An 18,272-nucleotide genomic window follows, 5' to 3' on the forward strand; every position below is an offset into this window, starting at 1 on the left:
TGAGTGTGCGAGAACAGGCCCGAGTGTGCAAGAACAGGCCCAAGTGTGCGAGGACAGGCCTGAGCGTGCAAGAACAGGCCTGAGTGTGTGAGAACAGGCCCGAGTGTGCGAGAACAGGCCCGAGTGTGCGAGGACAGGCCCGAGCGTGCGAGAGCAGGCCCGAGTGTGCGAGGACAGGCCCGAGCGTGCGAGAGCAGGCCCGAGTGTGCGAGAACAGGCCAGAGTGTGCGAGAACAGGCCAGAGTGTGCGAGAGCAGGCCCGAGTGTGAAAACTTGTGTGTGGAAATATTCCAGAGTGTGCGGGAACACTCTCGGCCTTCTGGCTATAGAGCGCATTGCATCGCGGAAGGTTCCAAGGCCCATTACACGCACGCTGTGTGCATCGCGAATGACGTGCTGTATTTTATTTACTGACAAACACAATTCCACGGAAGCATATCGACTGACGATTGGGGAACGTAGCATCAGAAAACCAGTGGTCGGGCTGAAAATCGACACCCAAAAAAAAGAAAAGCAGTTGGAATATCTGGTTTAACGGAGACGATTGAGGAGAGAAAACAAAATCTCATGAACCTGTTAAGCGAGGACCCTTTTTCCCCCGGTAACGAAGGCAAATTAGCAAACAAGGTGTTCAGCGCGATGCCCCCCATCGAGATCACAGTGTACCTCCATGACGTGACTCAGCGAAGCCCTCTTTAAACGTATTGCAGGAACATACTTTATATGCGTCTCAGTTTAAAGACACCGGAATAATAAAAAAAGCATTATGTTTATACATAAGCACACAGCATATTGATTTTATATCTAAATATATGCATACGCATATACACACATTTACTAATGGGTTAAATGAAAAGCACTTCATGAGCAAAATGTATCGGAAAGAAGTGACGCCTCCAAACGATAAAAAAATCAAATTACATTTATTTTTTGATGCAGTTGTTTTTTTTCTCTCTTCCTCATCTTTCATAATAAGTAACTTTTTTTTTTTTTTTTTACTCCTCCAGTCTAAAGAAATTTTTACAATATAAAGAATCATACAAAGGACCTCTTAACTCTTAAATGAACTACACGAGACACAGGAGCTCCTCGGAGAAACGAGGAGCGGAACTAGGCTACCGTGGAGACCGAGGGGGACAAACTGCCTCCTTTTCAATACTGCCGAGTCATCATTTAAAAAGGACAATGACCATTAAGAGGAAAACCACCCCCCCCCCACCCCACCCCACCCCCCCGCCCCGCCACTCCCTAATCCCGCCCCCCTTCTCACTCCAACCCCCCTCCCCCCCCCTCAAAAATTCTTCCTCATGATACAGCATTGTACATCATCATCATCATCATCATCACAAATAGAATTACAGAAATGATCCAAACACCAGAATCGGTATACACAAGGGAACTGGGACAGCATTGGTTAAGATTTGTACAACGTCCCTTCCCCCCTCCCCCACCACAACCCCCTCAGGAGAGAAGGGTAACTGAACACAGATTTCACGCTTCCCCTCCACCTCACAGTCTCAAAATGTTTCCATTTTATGGTTTTGTTTTATTCAAAACAATAAAAGTTGGGCTATTGTGTGTTTTTCATTTAAAAACTTTGCTTCAAACTGATTTTTAAGCATCCTTCATATTAAAAACTATGGCAATGTGTGGTACTTCATGGTTTGTTACTTTAAAGACATGAAGTTCTGTTTTAAATAATATTTTAACATATCATCAGTTGACAGGGGTTCGAAGGGGGAGGAGCATCGTCAACAGAACTCACCAACAATTCCTCAGTCACCTTTGACCTTTTCTCTGAATGGTTGCCACAGAGCTTTGTTTTGAATTCACAATGATGTTTGGGCCAGAATTTCACACAAATCACAAGCTTCTGAACCTTTACACTTTTAAATACACACACCTTTCTCTCAGACGAAGAGTTTTATCTGAGAAGACCTTCCGTTTCATCACTGAGTAACCATGGTGACCAACGACGCAACTAATGAATAAAGTATCAAATTCTAGAACAAGTGGCTGATGGTCAAGTCTTTCACTTTACCTGCCCTCCCACTCAAATTACTTTTGCAATTATGAATCTTACAGAAGTAAACATGATCATCTCTTTAAACGGAAAAAAGTAAGTCTGTTATCTGAATACCCCATTTTGCAGTTGTAGTCGTGAGATTTTCGATCATTGGTAGTGACCTGACATATCAAAACATGTCAATGATATCAAAAAATGCATTGTACAGTATTTACAGGAAAAATTAACCAAAGGGAGGGGGGGGGGAGAAGGAAGTGAGACAATGAGGAGGAGTTTGAGCTGATGAGGAGGGTGTGTGTGTGTGAGAGTGTGTGCGTGTGTGTGCACTGTTCGTGTATCTGGCCTTATTGTGGAATAGGACAGCAAAGTAAGCTTCATGTCAGTTTATAAATGACAGTTAATGACAGCTAATGACAGTTAATGACAGTTCATACGGACGGGCGGCCCCTTACAGGCTCTGTGTACAGTCCGCAGTCCAGGATGTCCCGTAGGTCAGTGTCAGAAATGTCCCGGTCGTCCACATCTCAGTGAGTGACAGGGGGCGGGGGGTGGGGGGAAGGGGGGGGTACCGAGGTCCACCGAATGCAAGGATCAGTCGACCAGTGGGAGGACCCAAAATGCAAAGGCTTCGTCTCATTGGACGGCGCAGGCAGCCAACTGTTTGCGTCCCAGGGCTGTCTGGGTCACATGACCACTCCCAAAAGACGTCGAAAGGTTCCGTAAGAACAGCCTTGCAGGTCCGGTTATTCCCATGCAGATCCGGTGGGCCTTTTTGAATTTTCCTCTTGTCCAGAATCAATTTTCTGTGCTACATTGTTAGAAAAAAAATCCACCAAAACAACAAAATCTAAAAAAAAAACAAAAACAATTGAATCAGCAAATAGTGCAGAGAGATTAGCGGGATCAAACTTGAGCAAGAGGTCCAGGCCAGATGGGGGACATGGGTCCCAGGGGGTGACTATCCCCCCCGAGTCCTTCCACAGCCAACGAGGTCTCAGGCAGAGCCTTGAACATAGCCGCCATTTTCTATTCAACCAATAATAATAATAATAATAATAATAATAATGTGTATGTGTGTATAGGGCAGTTAAACCCTGTTTTGCTTTTGAGATGCACAGACCTGGCTGGGACAGAACAGAACCAAAACCAGGGCGGTGCGCACAGAGACAGAGACTGTGAAATTATTCGGCGTGAAAACGGGACGCTGTCGACGGGACCACACCCCTCGTTCTCCCGCCTCCGGTTGGGTGAACACCAATTACAGCAGGACGGGAGGCCTAGGAGCTGTAACGAGCCGGAAAAACAAGACGAGATCGAGACGCTGCCCCCTGCAGGTACACAGCGGGAACTGCTCAGAGGTATATGCGCTGGCGTTATTTACATATATACTGTGTGTCCTGTGGAGCGACAGGCTTAAAGACAGGATGCACGAATATCATGAAAAAAAATTTTAAAACCAATAAATAAAATACACAACAACAATTCCAACTGAAACTAAAAACTGAAAGAGCAGGGCCCATATCAAGGCTGAACAGACCGATGGAAGGAGACAGACGGAGAAAACTGGGATTTCTGCGACCATTAGGAGGTTTTTAGTACCATTATAGCCAGTGAAGAGAGTTAGCAGCCCTCAGGGTGAACCAGGGAGACCATATTAGACACCCAGAGAGGAGGTCAACCAATCACAGAGCACGCTGGTAAAACAGCAATCAGGACAACGGCAGTGGTAATTGGTGGATTTAACGTCCAGCTACTCTAACTACCCACCAATCACCATCGGCACTTGTGTCTCTCATTACCAACGTGCTCTGTGATTGGTGGAGCGCCTCTCTGGTGTCTATGCAGGAAATGATGACATCACTCCTACTCCTGTTATCCTCGGGGAGAACCAGGAAAATTGACCATGGCCATGTGATTATGAGAAAGGTAGAGTAGGAAATGCCTACGTGAGCTACTCCAGTTTATTTATTTATTTTTTTGGGGTGGGTGGACAGTTTTGACTGGCATGTGCTGAGAGAGCCAGCATCAACCTGAATCCACCAATCAGAAAGAAAAGAAGAGATGGGAGAGTGCGGGACACTCCGCCAATCAGCATCGGCGGATTGGATAACCACCACGCCCCCACAACAGTTCTTAAGAAGTAGGCACATATGACCAAAAACACAGGACTGTAATCTTAGGAAAAAGCAGAACAGGAGGAGGAGCTACTGAGGGGCGTGGCTCGATTGCCGTTTAGCGATGTCTACAAACAGGGTACATTAAACCCAGGAGAATTAAACCAAAATTCAGCACAAAAAAATAAAACCAAAAAAACACCGACAACAAACACCTAAGACCATGTAAACACGGGTGCCACTGTGCATTTTTGAGAGAGTGTGCTTCTTCCCCTCCTGTCATGACTGTCGCTGCTACCGGAGATAAATGTGCCCTTTGCAGGAGGAAAAAAAATAAAAACCGAGGAAAAAATGAAATGAATAATCAGGACAATATTAATAATAAAAATAATAACAATAATAATATTAATAGTACAATACATACACAGAATAGTGAATACCTTCCTTGCCTCGATAACAAGTCTCTGTTTTTCTTTTTTTTCCCCCCCATTTGTCTCTAGAAATGTACACGTTAGTGAGACAAGACATGAGTCTCCACCCCGTCTCATTGTCATTCTACTGTATGGAGAGGTTTTTTTTTCTCTTTCTTTTTTTTTGTATTTAAAAAAAATTTTGTTAAAAAAAACAACTAAAAGGAGGAGAGGGGAGGGGGAGCCGGTAGCCCCCCCATGGCGTCCGTGCGCTCACTGTCCCGAGCCGGTCAGGAAACCCGGGAGTGGGGCGGAGTCGGCCAGGAGGCTCTTCCTGTGGCTCTGTGACTGCTTCCTGCCCACGGCCATCTTGCAGGCTCCGGGGTGGACGGGCGTGAGGACGTGAGACCCGCGTTCCAGAATCATCCCGGGGGGCTGTGGGGGCCACAGCACGCCGTCCGCGAGGGAGGGGGGGGTGTAGTGTAGACGGGTGGGGAGGGACCAGTGGAGATTTGAGGGGGTTTGGGTGCCGTTGGGAGGGGGGGAAACCACAAAAAAAAGATAAAAAGTAAAATAAAAAAACAAAATGAATCACACACTCATCGTCATGTTGGGTGAATACTGAAAAGAGAGAGAGAGAAAAAAAGGGGAGGGGGGGGGGTCAGGGGAGAGGACAGGTAAGAGCAGGTTCTCTGAACACCTGTTTCGACTTCAGCAAAAACAAACCAAAGCAGACGGCAGAAGCTTCTTCTCTGCTCTTCCCTGATGTTCCCCTTTATGACATCACAAAGGCAGAGGATCACATGACCGAGTGATGTTCCCTTTGTGACATCACAAAGTCAGAGGATCACATGATCTAGTGATGTTCCCTTTGTGACATCACAAAGCCAGAGGATCACATGACCAAGCTCAGACCAGGCTGTAACCATGCAAGAGACGCACCAGGTAACAACAGATTGGATTTGCTGGGTTCTGCTGAGCAGTTATTACTTGATTTTATTTTGTACATAAATGCTTTTATTCTGATGTACCTCCCAACCAGGTACAACACCCCTAGTGCAGATGTTAGATTTGCTCTTTCTGTGTTCAGCCCCGTGCGGGCGTGAGCCCAGGTGTGTTTGCAGGGAGTATCTCAGGTCTGAGGTGGGCGGGGTGAAAGGTTAGGGGGGCATGGCATCCAACAGGTTCTCTTTCGTAACCAGTCAGCTAAATACTCAATAAACGGCATGAACTTTGTCAATGACATCATCATCAGCAATGCCCCCCTCATGAATATTAATAAGATGCATCTCCACCTCAGTACTGGACACATCTTTCTTTGATTACGCAAACAGAGCTGATCATCTGGTTAGTCCAGAGAACTCGTGGCTGCCCTCCCACCCATCACCACGGCTGCGGGGACGAGTCGTGAGACTGCAGGGTCAGGGGTCGGAGGTCAGGGGTGAGGGGTCGGGGGGTGAGCGCTAAGGGTACCCACACTTTCACTTTGGAATGGGTTGAGGAAGTTTCCGGCCATCTCCCCGTCGTCCCGCGGCGTTCCCGGGGGGTTGTTCATGCCCGCCATGTTGTTCGGAGAGTTCTGCACGGGGGGGGAGGAAATGACATCACATTTCACTGACCGGAGCCACACCCACCGAGCCGGCTGTCTGTCATAGGCCACACCCCCCCCCCCCCCAAAACATCAAGCTGCCAGTCAAACCTAGAGCAGACTAACCTGACAGCAAGACCAACAGCTCACAAGCAGGAAATCTTCAGCATTTCAAAAATGAGTTTAATACATTTAATGCTTAAAATATGAGAAATTAGATAACATACTGTACTGGTGTCCAGGGGCGTCCAACCGTGTCTGAAAAGGTGGGTTGATGTGGGTTTTTGTTGTAGCCCACAATGAATACACCTGATTCTACTCATCAAGGTCCTGATTGAAGACCATGGCTGGTTAATTAGTTAATTAGTTTAGGTGATATAAAGTGCTAAGCCAAAACAAAAAACTGCACCCACACCAGCCCTTTCCGGAGGAGATGGACACCCCTGATATAGTCCATAATAACGGCAAATCTCAAGGACTTGACCGTTTTTCAGCCACCTGCTAACACAATAATAACAGGACAGAAAAGAGGGGGATTCCTGGTCTCACCTTTGGCAACCCGTCCATGTCACCTGACCCTGCAGACGCAAAGAGACACAGGCTCAACGTGAGCAGAACTCAAAACGGTGACCCACACAAGCTTTACACACAACCCCCCCATGACAGGAGAACGACCCGCACTCATACAGTCGGCTGTGTCCCGAAACCTAAAGACAAGGAGGAGGCTGGAATCTTAACGGCTGCAGGGTTCCGCTCCTCACCTGCGTGAATCATTCTGTCGCCAAACTTAGAGGAGGATTAATATTCTACGGGGGGGGGGGGGGTTGTTCCGAGAAGTAAAAAATTCATTTTAATGTCTCATAAAGATTGGCCTGGTCGAAACTTCATCTTCACCAAGGTGCGACAAATCACACCTGGACGCATCAAAGACTGTGCGTGGGACGTCTCAATCCTTCTACAGTCCGCGTTCATCTAAGAGCGCATTCCACTGAATGCCAATGCCTCACAAAGTTTTTGGAAAGTTTTATATATTATTCATTTGTAAAGAGTTCCCCTCTGGTGCTGTATGGGTGTATAAACTGAGCAGTTACGGGCAAAGTCACTTCCTGAGTAGAGTTTTATTCATTTGCGGCTGGCCCTTTAACTGGGAGGTGCATGCTGGGATTGGATGAACGTGCTGGAGGCTCACCTAGCGACCCGTTCATGTGGTGCGGCTCCATGGCGCCCATCCCCCCCATCGGCCCGTCAGGACCCGGGCCCATCGGGAACTGCAACGCAGAGCACCGCCGCGGTTACTCCCTCTCCACCACACAGCGCCGAAATTAACACCCCAACACACTCTACACACTCTACAGCTTCAACACACAGCACCAAAATTAACACACTCTACACACTCTACACACTCTACAGCTTCAACACACAGCCCCCAAATTAACACACCAACACACACTACATTTCACTCCAATACTCTACAGCTTCAACACACTGCCCCCAAATTAACACACCAACACACTCTACACACTCTACAGCTTCAACACACTGCCCCCAAATTAACACACTCTACATGTCACTCCAATACTCCACAGCTTCAACACACTGCCCCCAAATTAACACCCCAACACACTCTACAGCTTCAACACACTGCCCCCAAATTAACACACCAACACACTCTACACACTCTACAGCTTCACCACACAGCGCCGAAATTAACACCCCAACACACTCTACAGCTTCAACACACTGCCCTCAAATTAACACACCAACACACTCTAACACTCTACGCTTCAACACACTGCCCCAATAACACACTCTACATGTCACTCCAATACTCCACAGCTTCAACACACTGCCCCCAAATTAACACCCCAACACACTCTACAGCTTCAACACACTGCCCCCAAATTAACACACCAACACACTCTACACACTCTACAGCTTCAACACACTGCCCCAAATTAACACCCCAACACACTCAACACACTCTACAGCTTCAACACACAGCTCCCAAATTAACACACCAACACACTCTACAGCTTCAACACACTGCCCCCAAATTAACACCCCAACACACTCTACAGCTTCAACACACTGCCCCCAAATTAACACACCAACACACTCTACACACTCTACAGCTTCACCACACAACGCCGAAATTAACACCCCAACACACTCTACACACTCCACAGCTTCAACACACTTCCCCCAAATTAACACCCCAACACACCAACACACTCTACAGCTTCAACACACTGCCCCCAAATTAACCCCAACACACTCTACAGCTTCAACACACTGCCCCCAAATTAACACCCCAACACACTCTACAGCTTCAACACACTGCCCCCAAATTAACACACCAACACACTCCACACACTCTACAGCTTCAACACACTGCCCCCAAATTAACACACCAACACACTCTACACACTCTACAGCTTCAACACACTGCCCCCAAATTAACACACTCTACACACTCTACAGCTTCAACACACTGTCCAAAAATTAACACACCAACACACACTACATTTCACTCCAATACTCTACAGCTTCAACACACTGCCCCCAAAAGAACACACCAACAGACTCTACAGCTTCACCACACAGCGCCGAAATTAACACACCAACACACTCAACACACTCTACAGCTTCAACACACTGCCCCCAAATTAACACACCAACACACTCTACACACTCTACAGCTTCAACACATCACACTGAAATGAACACACCAACACACTCTACATTTGACTTCAACACTCTACAGCTACAATACACACACCAGCACACTGTAATCTCCCCAGATGAGGTCAATTGCAAAACAAAAAGATCATGTGACAAAGGTTGGAATGCTGCAGAGGACTGCTGAGCGCAGAGCATTATGGGAAATCTCTCTGAATACACAACTGTTTTCGTTTGATCCCGTCACGTCAGCGTAGCCCAGATAGCCATACCATCTGAATGAGTCCAAAAGAAGTGAACCATGAGTGTGCGCTTTTAAACGAACTCACGTTGGGTCTGTTTCCTCCTGGGCCGATGGGGTTCATCATTGTGTAGATGTTTTCGCTGGAATTCGTGGAGTCTAGAGGAGAAACGGAAAAAAAAAAAAGTGTCATGAATTTTTTCCCCTCCACCGCAACTTCAGATCTTCACGCATTGAAACTGATCACGATGAACGCAGACACACGCGCTAGAGGAATGTGGGCTGTTCGTGAACACGGAACTGAGGTCGTGAGAGACTGTGTTTGCGATGGGGACAGATCAAGGCGACGCACCTCCCGGGCTGGGCATGATGGGAGTGCCTGGTGGACCCCCTCCCCCCGGCGGACCCTGGGAGAGCAATGAAGGGAGAGACAGGAAGAGCAGAGTTGGCCCACGTTTACATTTTACACTGAGACGTTACAGGCAGATGCTCTTATCTAGAGCGACTTACGCAAGCGAAAATAAAAATGAAGAGTGGACGCCAAATCATATGGATCACCTGCGCTAATAGCCTTTAACATGCATTAACACACAACCTGCTGAGTAAATGCCTAACAACCAGCAACAGAAAGCTAAGTGCCATAGTAGGTGCTAGAGGAAGACTGAGAATGCAGCGCTTCGAGATGTAGCACAGGTGGGGCAAGTATAAGGGAGCATTTAAGCCACCGTAAATGCTCACAGTTCAGTGTAAGGTGAGCTGGCATGCAAACCATGGCCACTGCCACAGCCTTGACCTCAGCGTAGACATTTCACAGCCTGAAATGACCGTTGCAATGGCCACTCATGATGTTACTCTACAGCGCCCCCTCCTGGCGGTGTTTTAGCGGTGCTTAGGAGGCTTGCCGGCTCCGGACACTCACCACATAGTTGCCCGGAGATGAGGAAGAGTATGCTATCTGCGGAGAGGGACAGAGGAAGGACGGGGTGATTAATTTTCGTCAGAAAATGACTGGCAGTAGCACTGCTAAAAACTCTCCCCTATGTGGACGCACACTATTATTCATTTACACATTGGAGAGATGAGACCGGGGAGGAAATGCTAGCAACTGCTTAGCAACTGTGAGGGAATTTCATCTGTTTTTTGTTTTTTTCTTTCAAAAGTGAGTACGCGTCACAGCGCTCAATGTATTAGATTACCTTACAGGCATTTAGCAGACGCTCTTATCCAGAGCGACTTACACAACTTTTACACAGCATTTTACATTGTATCCATTTATACAGCTGGATATATACTGAAGCAATGCAGGTTAGGTGCCTTGCTCAAGGGTACAATGGCAGGTCCTACCGGGAACCCGGAAGTCAGAACTCTTACCCGTTATACTACACTGCCACCCAATGCAGAAAAGTCTCAAATAAAAGAAGAGGAAGCCAGCCTAACATGGATCCCTCTACAGTTATCCACCTTATGGTGACTCACACACTGGAGCGCTTGGGGGCGGGAAAGGAAAGGAGTGCCGAAAAAAGAGCGGGAGGGACGTACCGAGTTAGCGTTGGGGTTGGGCCACGGACCACGCCCTCCTGGACCCCTGGGGGGGAGAGAGAGTTTGGGGGGGGGGGGGGAGAGAAAGAGAGGGTGAGGATTAAGACTGTGAAGCACAACCCTAGCCACTGCTAGCATTAGCGCTGACATAGTGTTTCTCATGGCGTGTGATGCTGGGGATTCCTCCCAGTTGAGCTCCAAAATGATTAGGGGTAGATTTGTTTGCTCCAAGACAAGGGTGTGCATGTCCATTCCTGAAGGTCCTGTGTGTGTGTGTGTGTGTGTTCTTTTTTCCAACCATTTATTCCAGTATGGCTTCATTTTCTTAAAGGCACGTCACACCAGTGCTGGTCACTCTTGTATCAAACGACAGTCACAACATTTTCACAAAGTACTCGTGTGCGGTCTTGCAGCCGTACCCAATATCTTTAAAAGAAAAATCTCAGAATGAATGAATGAATGAATGAATGGGGCTCATTAAAAATCATCAAACAGCAGAAGCTGGCACGAAATCCCGGAACGGATCTGCCCTCCGAGCGGACCCCGGATCTGGATCGGTGGGTGCTTACTCACATGTTCATGCCGGGCATTCCCGGGCCGCCCATGGAGTTCGGGGGAGGCCTCATCCCGCCGTAGTTCTGCAGAGCGGGGGACACATTGCATTGCGTTACACGGGTCTCAAACTCCGGTCCGGGTTTTCGTGATTACCGTCCAATCAGCAGCCAATTAAGGCCTTGGAAACCAGGTGTGCAGACTCTTTAGCCAATCAGTGACTAGCATTACGTTCTCAGCGCTTAGGGCAGAAACCAGCGGCCGCAGCGGCTCTCCAGGATTTCAGCTTCAGATCCCGGATTTAGCAGATGTACAGAACGCCCGAGCGACGCACAGAATTATAGACGCACGCAAACTCAAGAGTCACCACGGCAACCGCTCCATACGGTGTCACCATAGCAACTCCTACACACGCAGACACAGGGTTCCCCCACAGGAGCGCAGGAAACACCTACACACGTGGTGTTGCCATGGTTACCGCTATATACAGGACACGGGGAACCTGTGAGCCGTTCATTAAGACGCACGCTTATGGGACTGCTGGATCCCTGCCATCGGCACTGACGATGTTAACAGGAGCGCCTGCTTTTACCAGCATTCAGAACAACAGTCTTCCTTCATTTGGCTATACGACAAAGTTTGGTTATGAAAATGATCAGGGGTCTGCTGGAGTGTTCGCAAATTTTACCAGCAACTCAAGAGGAAAGCGTATGAGTGTGTGTGTGTGCACGTGTTGGCGTGTGTGTGTGTGTGTGTGCGTACGTGTGTGTGTGTGTACATGAGAGCGTTGTGTTGTGTGTGTGCTACGTGTGTATGTGTGTGATGTGCAGTTGTGTGTGTGTGCATGTGTCGGCGTGTGTGTGTGTGAGTGTAGTGTACCCGGGGGGGGGGGGCTGTTAGAGAGAGTTCCGCTCACCTGTGGGCCCATGCCTCCCATCCCTCTGGGGGGGTTCATTCTCATTGGCCCGCCCATATTCGGGTGACCTGGGGGGAGGGGGAGGGAGTAATTTAATACGCAGAGCCAGTCCAGCATCCTAAACTAAGAGCAGGAGGACATTGGGCTGACTAAACAAACATGGATTCCTTAAACACACACAACAAAAACATATAAATAAAGTTTACTTTCCCTATACTCGTGATCCCTCAACCTCTGACCAGACCTCTCGAACCCAAACAAGTTTCCCCACTATTCCATTTCCTACAGTCCCTCAGCTGTCAGGTTCCTCCCACTCTACCATCCATCAATCAAACTGCCCCCCCCCCCCCAGAGGCCTCACCCTGCGGTCTGGTGGGGTCCAGGCTGTTTGGCAGGAGAGGCTGAGACCCTGGAACTCCCACAGGAGGCTAACAGAGAGAAACAGAGGGGGGAGGGATGGAGAGAGAGAGGAAAGGAGTAAGGGAGGGATAGAGAGTTGTCAGCACAGTGCATTTCATAACAGCTTTCAACAGATCACTACCGCTCCCCATCAACTGCAGCACAGTGTAGTCCCCCTCCCACACACATCAAACTACATTTCCCATGACCACATAAGCTATATGCTGGTCACTGTAGGAAAACAGTAAGTCAAAGCTGTGAGAACAAACCATCACAGTGGCAGGACCACCCAAATGACGGTAAGTGTTAGGGTTCCATACCTGATTTGGCATGCGGAGCGAGGGGCGGGGTCCACCTGGGTACCGTGGAGACATGAAAGGCTGAGAGAGAGAGAGAGAGAGAGAGAGAGAGAGAGAGAGAGAACCAGTCAGTCAACGGAGAGAGAGAAAGGTTGTTGTTCCCAGCTCTCATTGGCAACACAGATACGAAAAATGAACGTCTTGGCTTTATCCCTGTATGGACGTCAAGCCATTCCCACGAGTGTCGCTGCCGACAGCAGCATCCAGAGAGACCAGCAGGGGGAGCCAGAGTACATGAGAGAAAGGTTTATGAAAAAGCCAAGTTCAAGGGCTCTTCTCTCTCTGGCAAGGCACAAGAGGTAGACTTTCAAAACCTGGAAAACTCTGTACGGTGACTATCCAATTAATTAGGACGGACACAGAGAAGTCGGACCAGGCTTGGCACACGCTCCGATGTTTACACCAGGGGTTGCCCGGGAAACCTTTGGCTCCATCCTGCTCCCCGCATACAAAGCCCCCCCCACCCCCCAATCTGCAATGCACACTGGGAAAAATAAATCCCGCACCATTGTGTGGCACCCATCTGCTGGCAATAAACTGCCCCTCAAGTGTGTAAAAAGCTCTGCGTCTGAATACAGCCTCTGCCACTTAAGGCACTGTTTGGTTTTATTTAAAATCACACACACACACACACACACACACACACTCACACACTCTCACACACACACATCACACTCTCACACCACACACACACACTCTACCACACACACTCTCACACTCTCCACACACACACACACACCACACACACACTCTCTCTGACACTCTCACACACACACATACACTCATACACACTCACACTCTCACTCTCACACACACACACACACACACACACACAGCTCTGCACTGTGGTTGGGGGGGGGGGGGTTGGCTGTGTTTGGACAGCCTCTCCAGAAGCCATGCTGGCACACTCAGGGAGACTGTGGAGGGAAATGTGAAACCGCATGAATAAAGAGACAGGCTTTCACTGCTAATTGGAGAGGAGAGGAGAGGAGGAGGGGGGAGGGAGAGAGGAGAGGAGGAGGAGGAGAGGAGGAGGGGAGGAGAGAGAAGAGGAGAAGAGAGGGGAAGGAGAGAGGAGGAGAGCAGAGGAGGGGGGAGAAGAGAGGAGGAGAGGAGGAGGGGGAGGAGAGAGAAGAGGGGAAGAGGAGGAGGGGGGAGGAGAGAGGAGGAGAGGAGAGGAGGAGGGGGGAAGAGAGGAGAGGGAAACAGAGGGGAAACAGTGCCCATGGGGAAGGGGAGTGAGAGGGAGGAGAAAGACAGTTATGTAACTGCATCCTCTCAGAGACTGTGTGTGTGTGTGTACGTCAATGTTGTGCGTGTGCACGCGCGTGTGTGTGTCTGCGTGTGTGTGTGTGTGTGTGTGTGGGTGTGTGTATATGCGTGTGTGTGTGTATGCGTGTGTGTGTGTATGTGAGTGTGTGTGTGTGTGTATGTGTGTATGTGTATGTGCGTGTGTGTGTTGATGTGTGTGTGTATGTGGTGTGTGTGTGTGTGTGTGTGGTGTGTGTGTGTGTGTGTGTGTGTGTGTGTGTGTGTGTGTGAGTGTGTGTGTGTGTGAGGTGTGTGTGTGTTGGGGTTGTGTGTGTATGGTGTGTGTGGGTGTGTGTAGTGGTGTGTATGGAGGGGTTGTGTGTGTGTGTGTGTGTGTGGTGTGTGTGTGTGGTGTGTGCGGTGTGGTGTGTGTGTGTCTCCGCAGGCTCAGCGCTCTTACCTGGCCGTGAGGGCCCATCATGGGGTTGCTGGGGTTGTGTGGGGGGGGCTGGGGGTGCGGCGAGGGCTGGGAGCCGGGGGGGCCCTTTAAGAGAGAAGAGGGGGATGAGAGAGGCAGCAGGAGGACGCTGGGCCTGCCCTCACACCTGCACCAGGTAACGCACCAAACACACCTGCCCAGGCAACACCCCTCACACCTACACCAGGTAACACACCAAACACACCTGCCCAGGTAACACCCCTAACACACCTGGCCAGGTAATGCTAATTTGAGAGTTCACGCCCCGATACACCGATCTGCATGATACAACCACTGTGCCCTACTGCCCTCTACTGCCCCCTACCTGGCAAGAGCATCACCTGTGTTCACCTCACATTAAACTTAGAAAACAAGCCTGAAGGGTTCGCAGGTTTCTAATTTCCACCGCCACCCTTTTTCGTGAGAACGTTATTCTTACGAGACGGTTGCAATAACCGCAATTGTTCTTGCAAGCGGTTCACCATTAGAAGCAGAGTTCATTCAAATAAATACAATTTGCAGGACGTAGAAACAAATTCGTGTAAAGAAAACGCATTGACTCACATTACAGGAAAGTTCTATTAACGTACGATCGGTGAACGGAAGAGTGCTTGTTTTTAACACAGCTTTTTACCAAACACAGTATATAAACTGTATTAACCATCCTACGCCCTCAAGAGTTTTTTTTTAGCAAAGTGAATTTTTAGCATCACAACAGGACGCCGCATCAAAAAGGATCAGCCACAAGGTGGCGCTGTCTGCTCAACCAAAACATAAAATCGAATGTTTTTCACGCTTTACGGGTAGCGGTCAGTCCACCTTCCTTCCAGCCGCACAGGAGTATTCGTATACGGCAGGTCACCCTACTGTGTCACACCCCTCACCAAACTCCGTTTTTACCACTGAAAGTCATATACGTTACGCCCTACAACGAGACAGCACACTGAAACCTCCGAAACTTCAACGAAACCGTTTCACCCCGTGTCTCTCTCCGATTTCGGCATCAATCGCTTATTTATTTGGGCTCGTGAAAGCCGATCAGATTTCGAACTGAAACCCCTTCCGTGAGCTCGTTTATTCTGCCGGAAAACGGAAATAAGCGATTTGGCGTTAGGAGACCGTGCATTCTGTGAATATTCAACGTCTCGGGTGAGAAAGCAGAAAAGAATGAGAAAGAATGCTCTATTATGCGAGCGTTCCGAAGCGGAACGCTCCGGTCCCACAGATTCTAATCACAACGAGCAGGTCGCTCTAATGCCCGACGCGTCCACAAACGGCAGCACTGTATTAAGAGAGGAAACGCACGGGTAATCAGACAGACTGCAGAGAAAACTCAAGGAACTCTCCAAAGCACACGCTCCTGTCATCCCTGTTAAACAACAGCCTTGCTGCCGCAAACGGGACAACACGTACAAAGGTGCACCTACACACACCTGTACACATCTGTGTAAACCAACACACACACCTGTGCACACCTGCAAACATCTGTGCACGCCTGTACATACATGTGCAAACCAGTATACACCTCACACATACGTACAAACCTGTACACACCTAAACAAATCAAACAGAACTAAATACAGACTAAATACAGGTAATCCAGTACCCTCAGCGACATTAAATGTTCTGAACTTGTTATCTTAAGCTTATCAAGGGCCTCATTTGAAAGAACCGGAAGTGGGCGGAGCGAGCAGCCGGACGCTGTGCCCGCTGGGTAATGTAGTTTTACGAGAGTGAGCAGCGAGCACGGCTGTCCTTAGTGCCATTTATCCCCGCTGCCGCCGCAGCCCGCCAACCAGATCTCCATGGATACGGTCGCGGTGCACGCCGGCGGTCGACGTGATTAACGAGCGTCTCGCCGGTGGCTCTGCGCTGCACAGGTAACGAGCGCAGGTGTGGCGGAAGCTCCGCGCCCGTACAGGGCGGCGGGTGGCGGGCGGCGGGTCCAACCGGTTTCATCCGGACCCGCGGGACGTGGAACACGGGGAGAGCGGGGGCACCGGCGGAGAAAACGAACCCCAGGAAGAGGGGCGAGCCACGGGGCGGTTTTAGGGGAGCCTTGCTGAACCCCCGCCCTCCTCCCCAAACCGCACACCCCCACCCCCACCCCTCCCTGAACCCCTACCACACCCACCCAGCTGCCACAGCCATCCTGCCCCCCGGCAGTTACATATTCAAAAGGGAGCCCCCATGCCGAATGTTGAGCGGGAAGCATATGGTTTTTATGGGTCAGTGTTTCACTGATTCACCCATGGAGAGAGAGAGAGAGAGAGAGAGCAGGGGAGAGGGAGATGAAGTAGGAGAAAAAGAAAGCAAGAGAGGGTGCGAGAGAGAGGGAGAGATAAGGATGGAGAGACAGAGAGGGGTGTGAAGACTGAAGAGAGAAATAGGTGGGAAAAGAGAGGGAAAGCAAAGGGAAGCAGGAGGGAGAGAGTGTGAGAGGGAGAGACAGAGCAGAGAGGGAGAAAGGGAGAGATAGAGGAGGGAGGGAGGAGGGCCAGTGGCTTCTGAACAATGAAAGAGCCAAGTGTGGGAAAGGGCTATAAGAGGAGAGAGGAGGGAGGAGGAGGAAGGAGGAGGAAGAGCAGAAGGAGGAGGAGGAGGGGAGCTATTAAACTTAGCAATTAATATAATCATTTTCTACCCGGTTAAGGAGATAATGGCTTGGTACAAACGCATCAACCCCTGCACCTCCTGCTGCTACTGCTGGCATCGGCCAAGGAGCTCCACACACTCCCCCTGCCGGCGGAGCGGGTCAACTGCACGCAGTACCGCCGGGTACCACATGAGGGCAGTGTGTCACTGCCAATTTATAAACAATAAAAAATAAAAAAAAGTACAAAGCCACGCTCATCATTATGCAGTACTATTGTGCCACACATCGGCACACACCACATACATATTCAGCAACGGGTCCCAACGTAAACACTGCAGGTACAACCCAATGAGACGGGCACAAGACATTCATGATAATATCCTCTCTCCTGGGAGAAAAAAAGCATTTAAATTAAAAATGTCAGCCACCACCATGGATGTTCCGCGGAACATCCCTTTTATTTTGCAAATACATCGAAACAAATGGGAATTTGCGGAGAACAGGCCATTTATTATTAACGACAACAACCGCACAGATAAATTCTCTTTAGCAGAGGTCTCTGACTCCAGTCCAGCACGGCGTCCACAGGTTTTTGTGGGTTTGCTTTTCAATACACAGAAAATCTAGGACTTGGAAGGGAGATTGGTGGGCTCTACATATATTCGCAGATTTAAGCCAAGCACTTGAGAACTGAAACACGCTGAAACACAGCACACACACAGTGGACTGGAGTCAGAGATCCTCGGTTTTAAATTTGCCAGCGAAACTGCTTCAGACCCCTTTCTGAAGCTCTGTGCATTGGACACACAGTTTAGCCAGTCTGTCCAATGCTTGTCTGCATAAAAGCGCCAGTTTTTTTCCCTAAATAAACACCTGAGGTGTGAGAAAGATGCATTCAAGCAAAAATTAAAATCTTACTTTAATCTATGCAGTTCGACTGTCTTCCATTGATACTTTTGCCCCTTAAGGTGTGAGGTCACAATTATGAGATTAGAATGTTCTTAAAACAACTGAACATTCTAACGCTGATGTCACAATCACTACCGGTGACTGAAAGAAACACTGACTTAGAATTTTGGAATTTTAGAAAAACATTCCGAAAAATGAATCGTGTTGTGTCCTCA

General features: G+C 49.0%; 1 protein-coding gene across 2 annotated transcripts in view; it reads right to left on the reverse strand.

The window, feature by feature from the left end:
* Window positions 1-3,474: 3,474 nt before the first annotated feature.
* Window positions 3,475-18,272, reverse strand: part of zgc:110158 (uncharacterized protein LOC553590 homolog) — a 54,790-nt gene continuing 39,992 nt past the window's right edge. The window contains exons 6-18 of one of the 2 annotated variants that reach the window (XM_064328676.1): window positions 14,535-14,618; window positions 12,785-12,844; window positions 12,427-12,493; window positions 12,066-12,133; window positions 11,171-11,235; window positions 10,598-10,643; window positions 9,978-10,013; window positions 9,411-9,465; window positions 9,147-9,217; window positions 7,328-7,406; window positions 6,688-6,716; window positions 6,028-6,129; window positions 3,475-4,985 (exon numbers count right to left, since the gene is read on the reverse strand). In XM_064328676.1, the coding sequence (XP_064184746.1) occupies window positions 4,824-4,985; window positions 6,028-6,129; window positions 6,688-6,716; window positions 7,328-7,406; window positions 9,147-9,217; window positions 9,411-9,465; window positions 9,978-10,013; window positions 10,598-10,643; window positions 11,171-11,235; window positions 12,066-12,133; window positions 12,427-12,493; window positions 12,785-12,844; window positions 14,535-14,618 (924 nt within the window). In that variant the 3' untranslated portion in view covers window positions 3,475-4,823. Of the gene's footprint in view, window positions 5,172-6,027; window positions 6,130-6,687; window positions 6,717-7,327; window positions 7,407-9,146; window positions 9,218-9,410; window positions 9,466-9,977; window positions 10,014-10,597; window positions 10,644-11,170; window positions 11,236-12,065; window positions 12,134-12,426; window positions 12,494-12,784; window positions 12,845-14,534; window positions 14,619-18,272 lie in introns of both variants that reach the window. The other variant, XM_064328677.1, reaches the window with a different exon arrangement.

This window comes from Anguilla rostrata, chromosome 3 (genome assembly GCF_018555375.3).
Source record: "Anguilla rostrata isolate EN2019 chromosome 3, ASM1855537v3, whole genome shotgun sequence".
Lineage (NCBI taxonomy): Eukaryota > Metazoa > Chordata > Actinopteri > Anguilliformes > Anguillidae > Anguilla > Anguilla rostrata.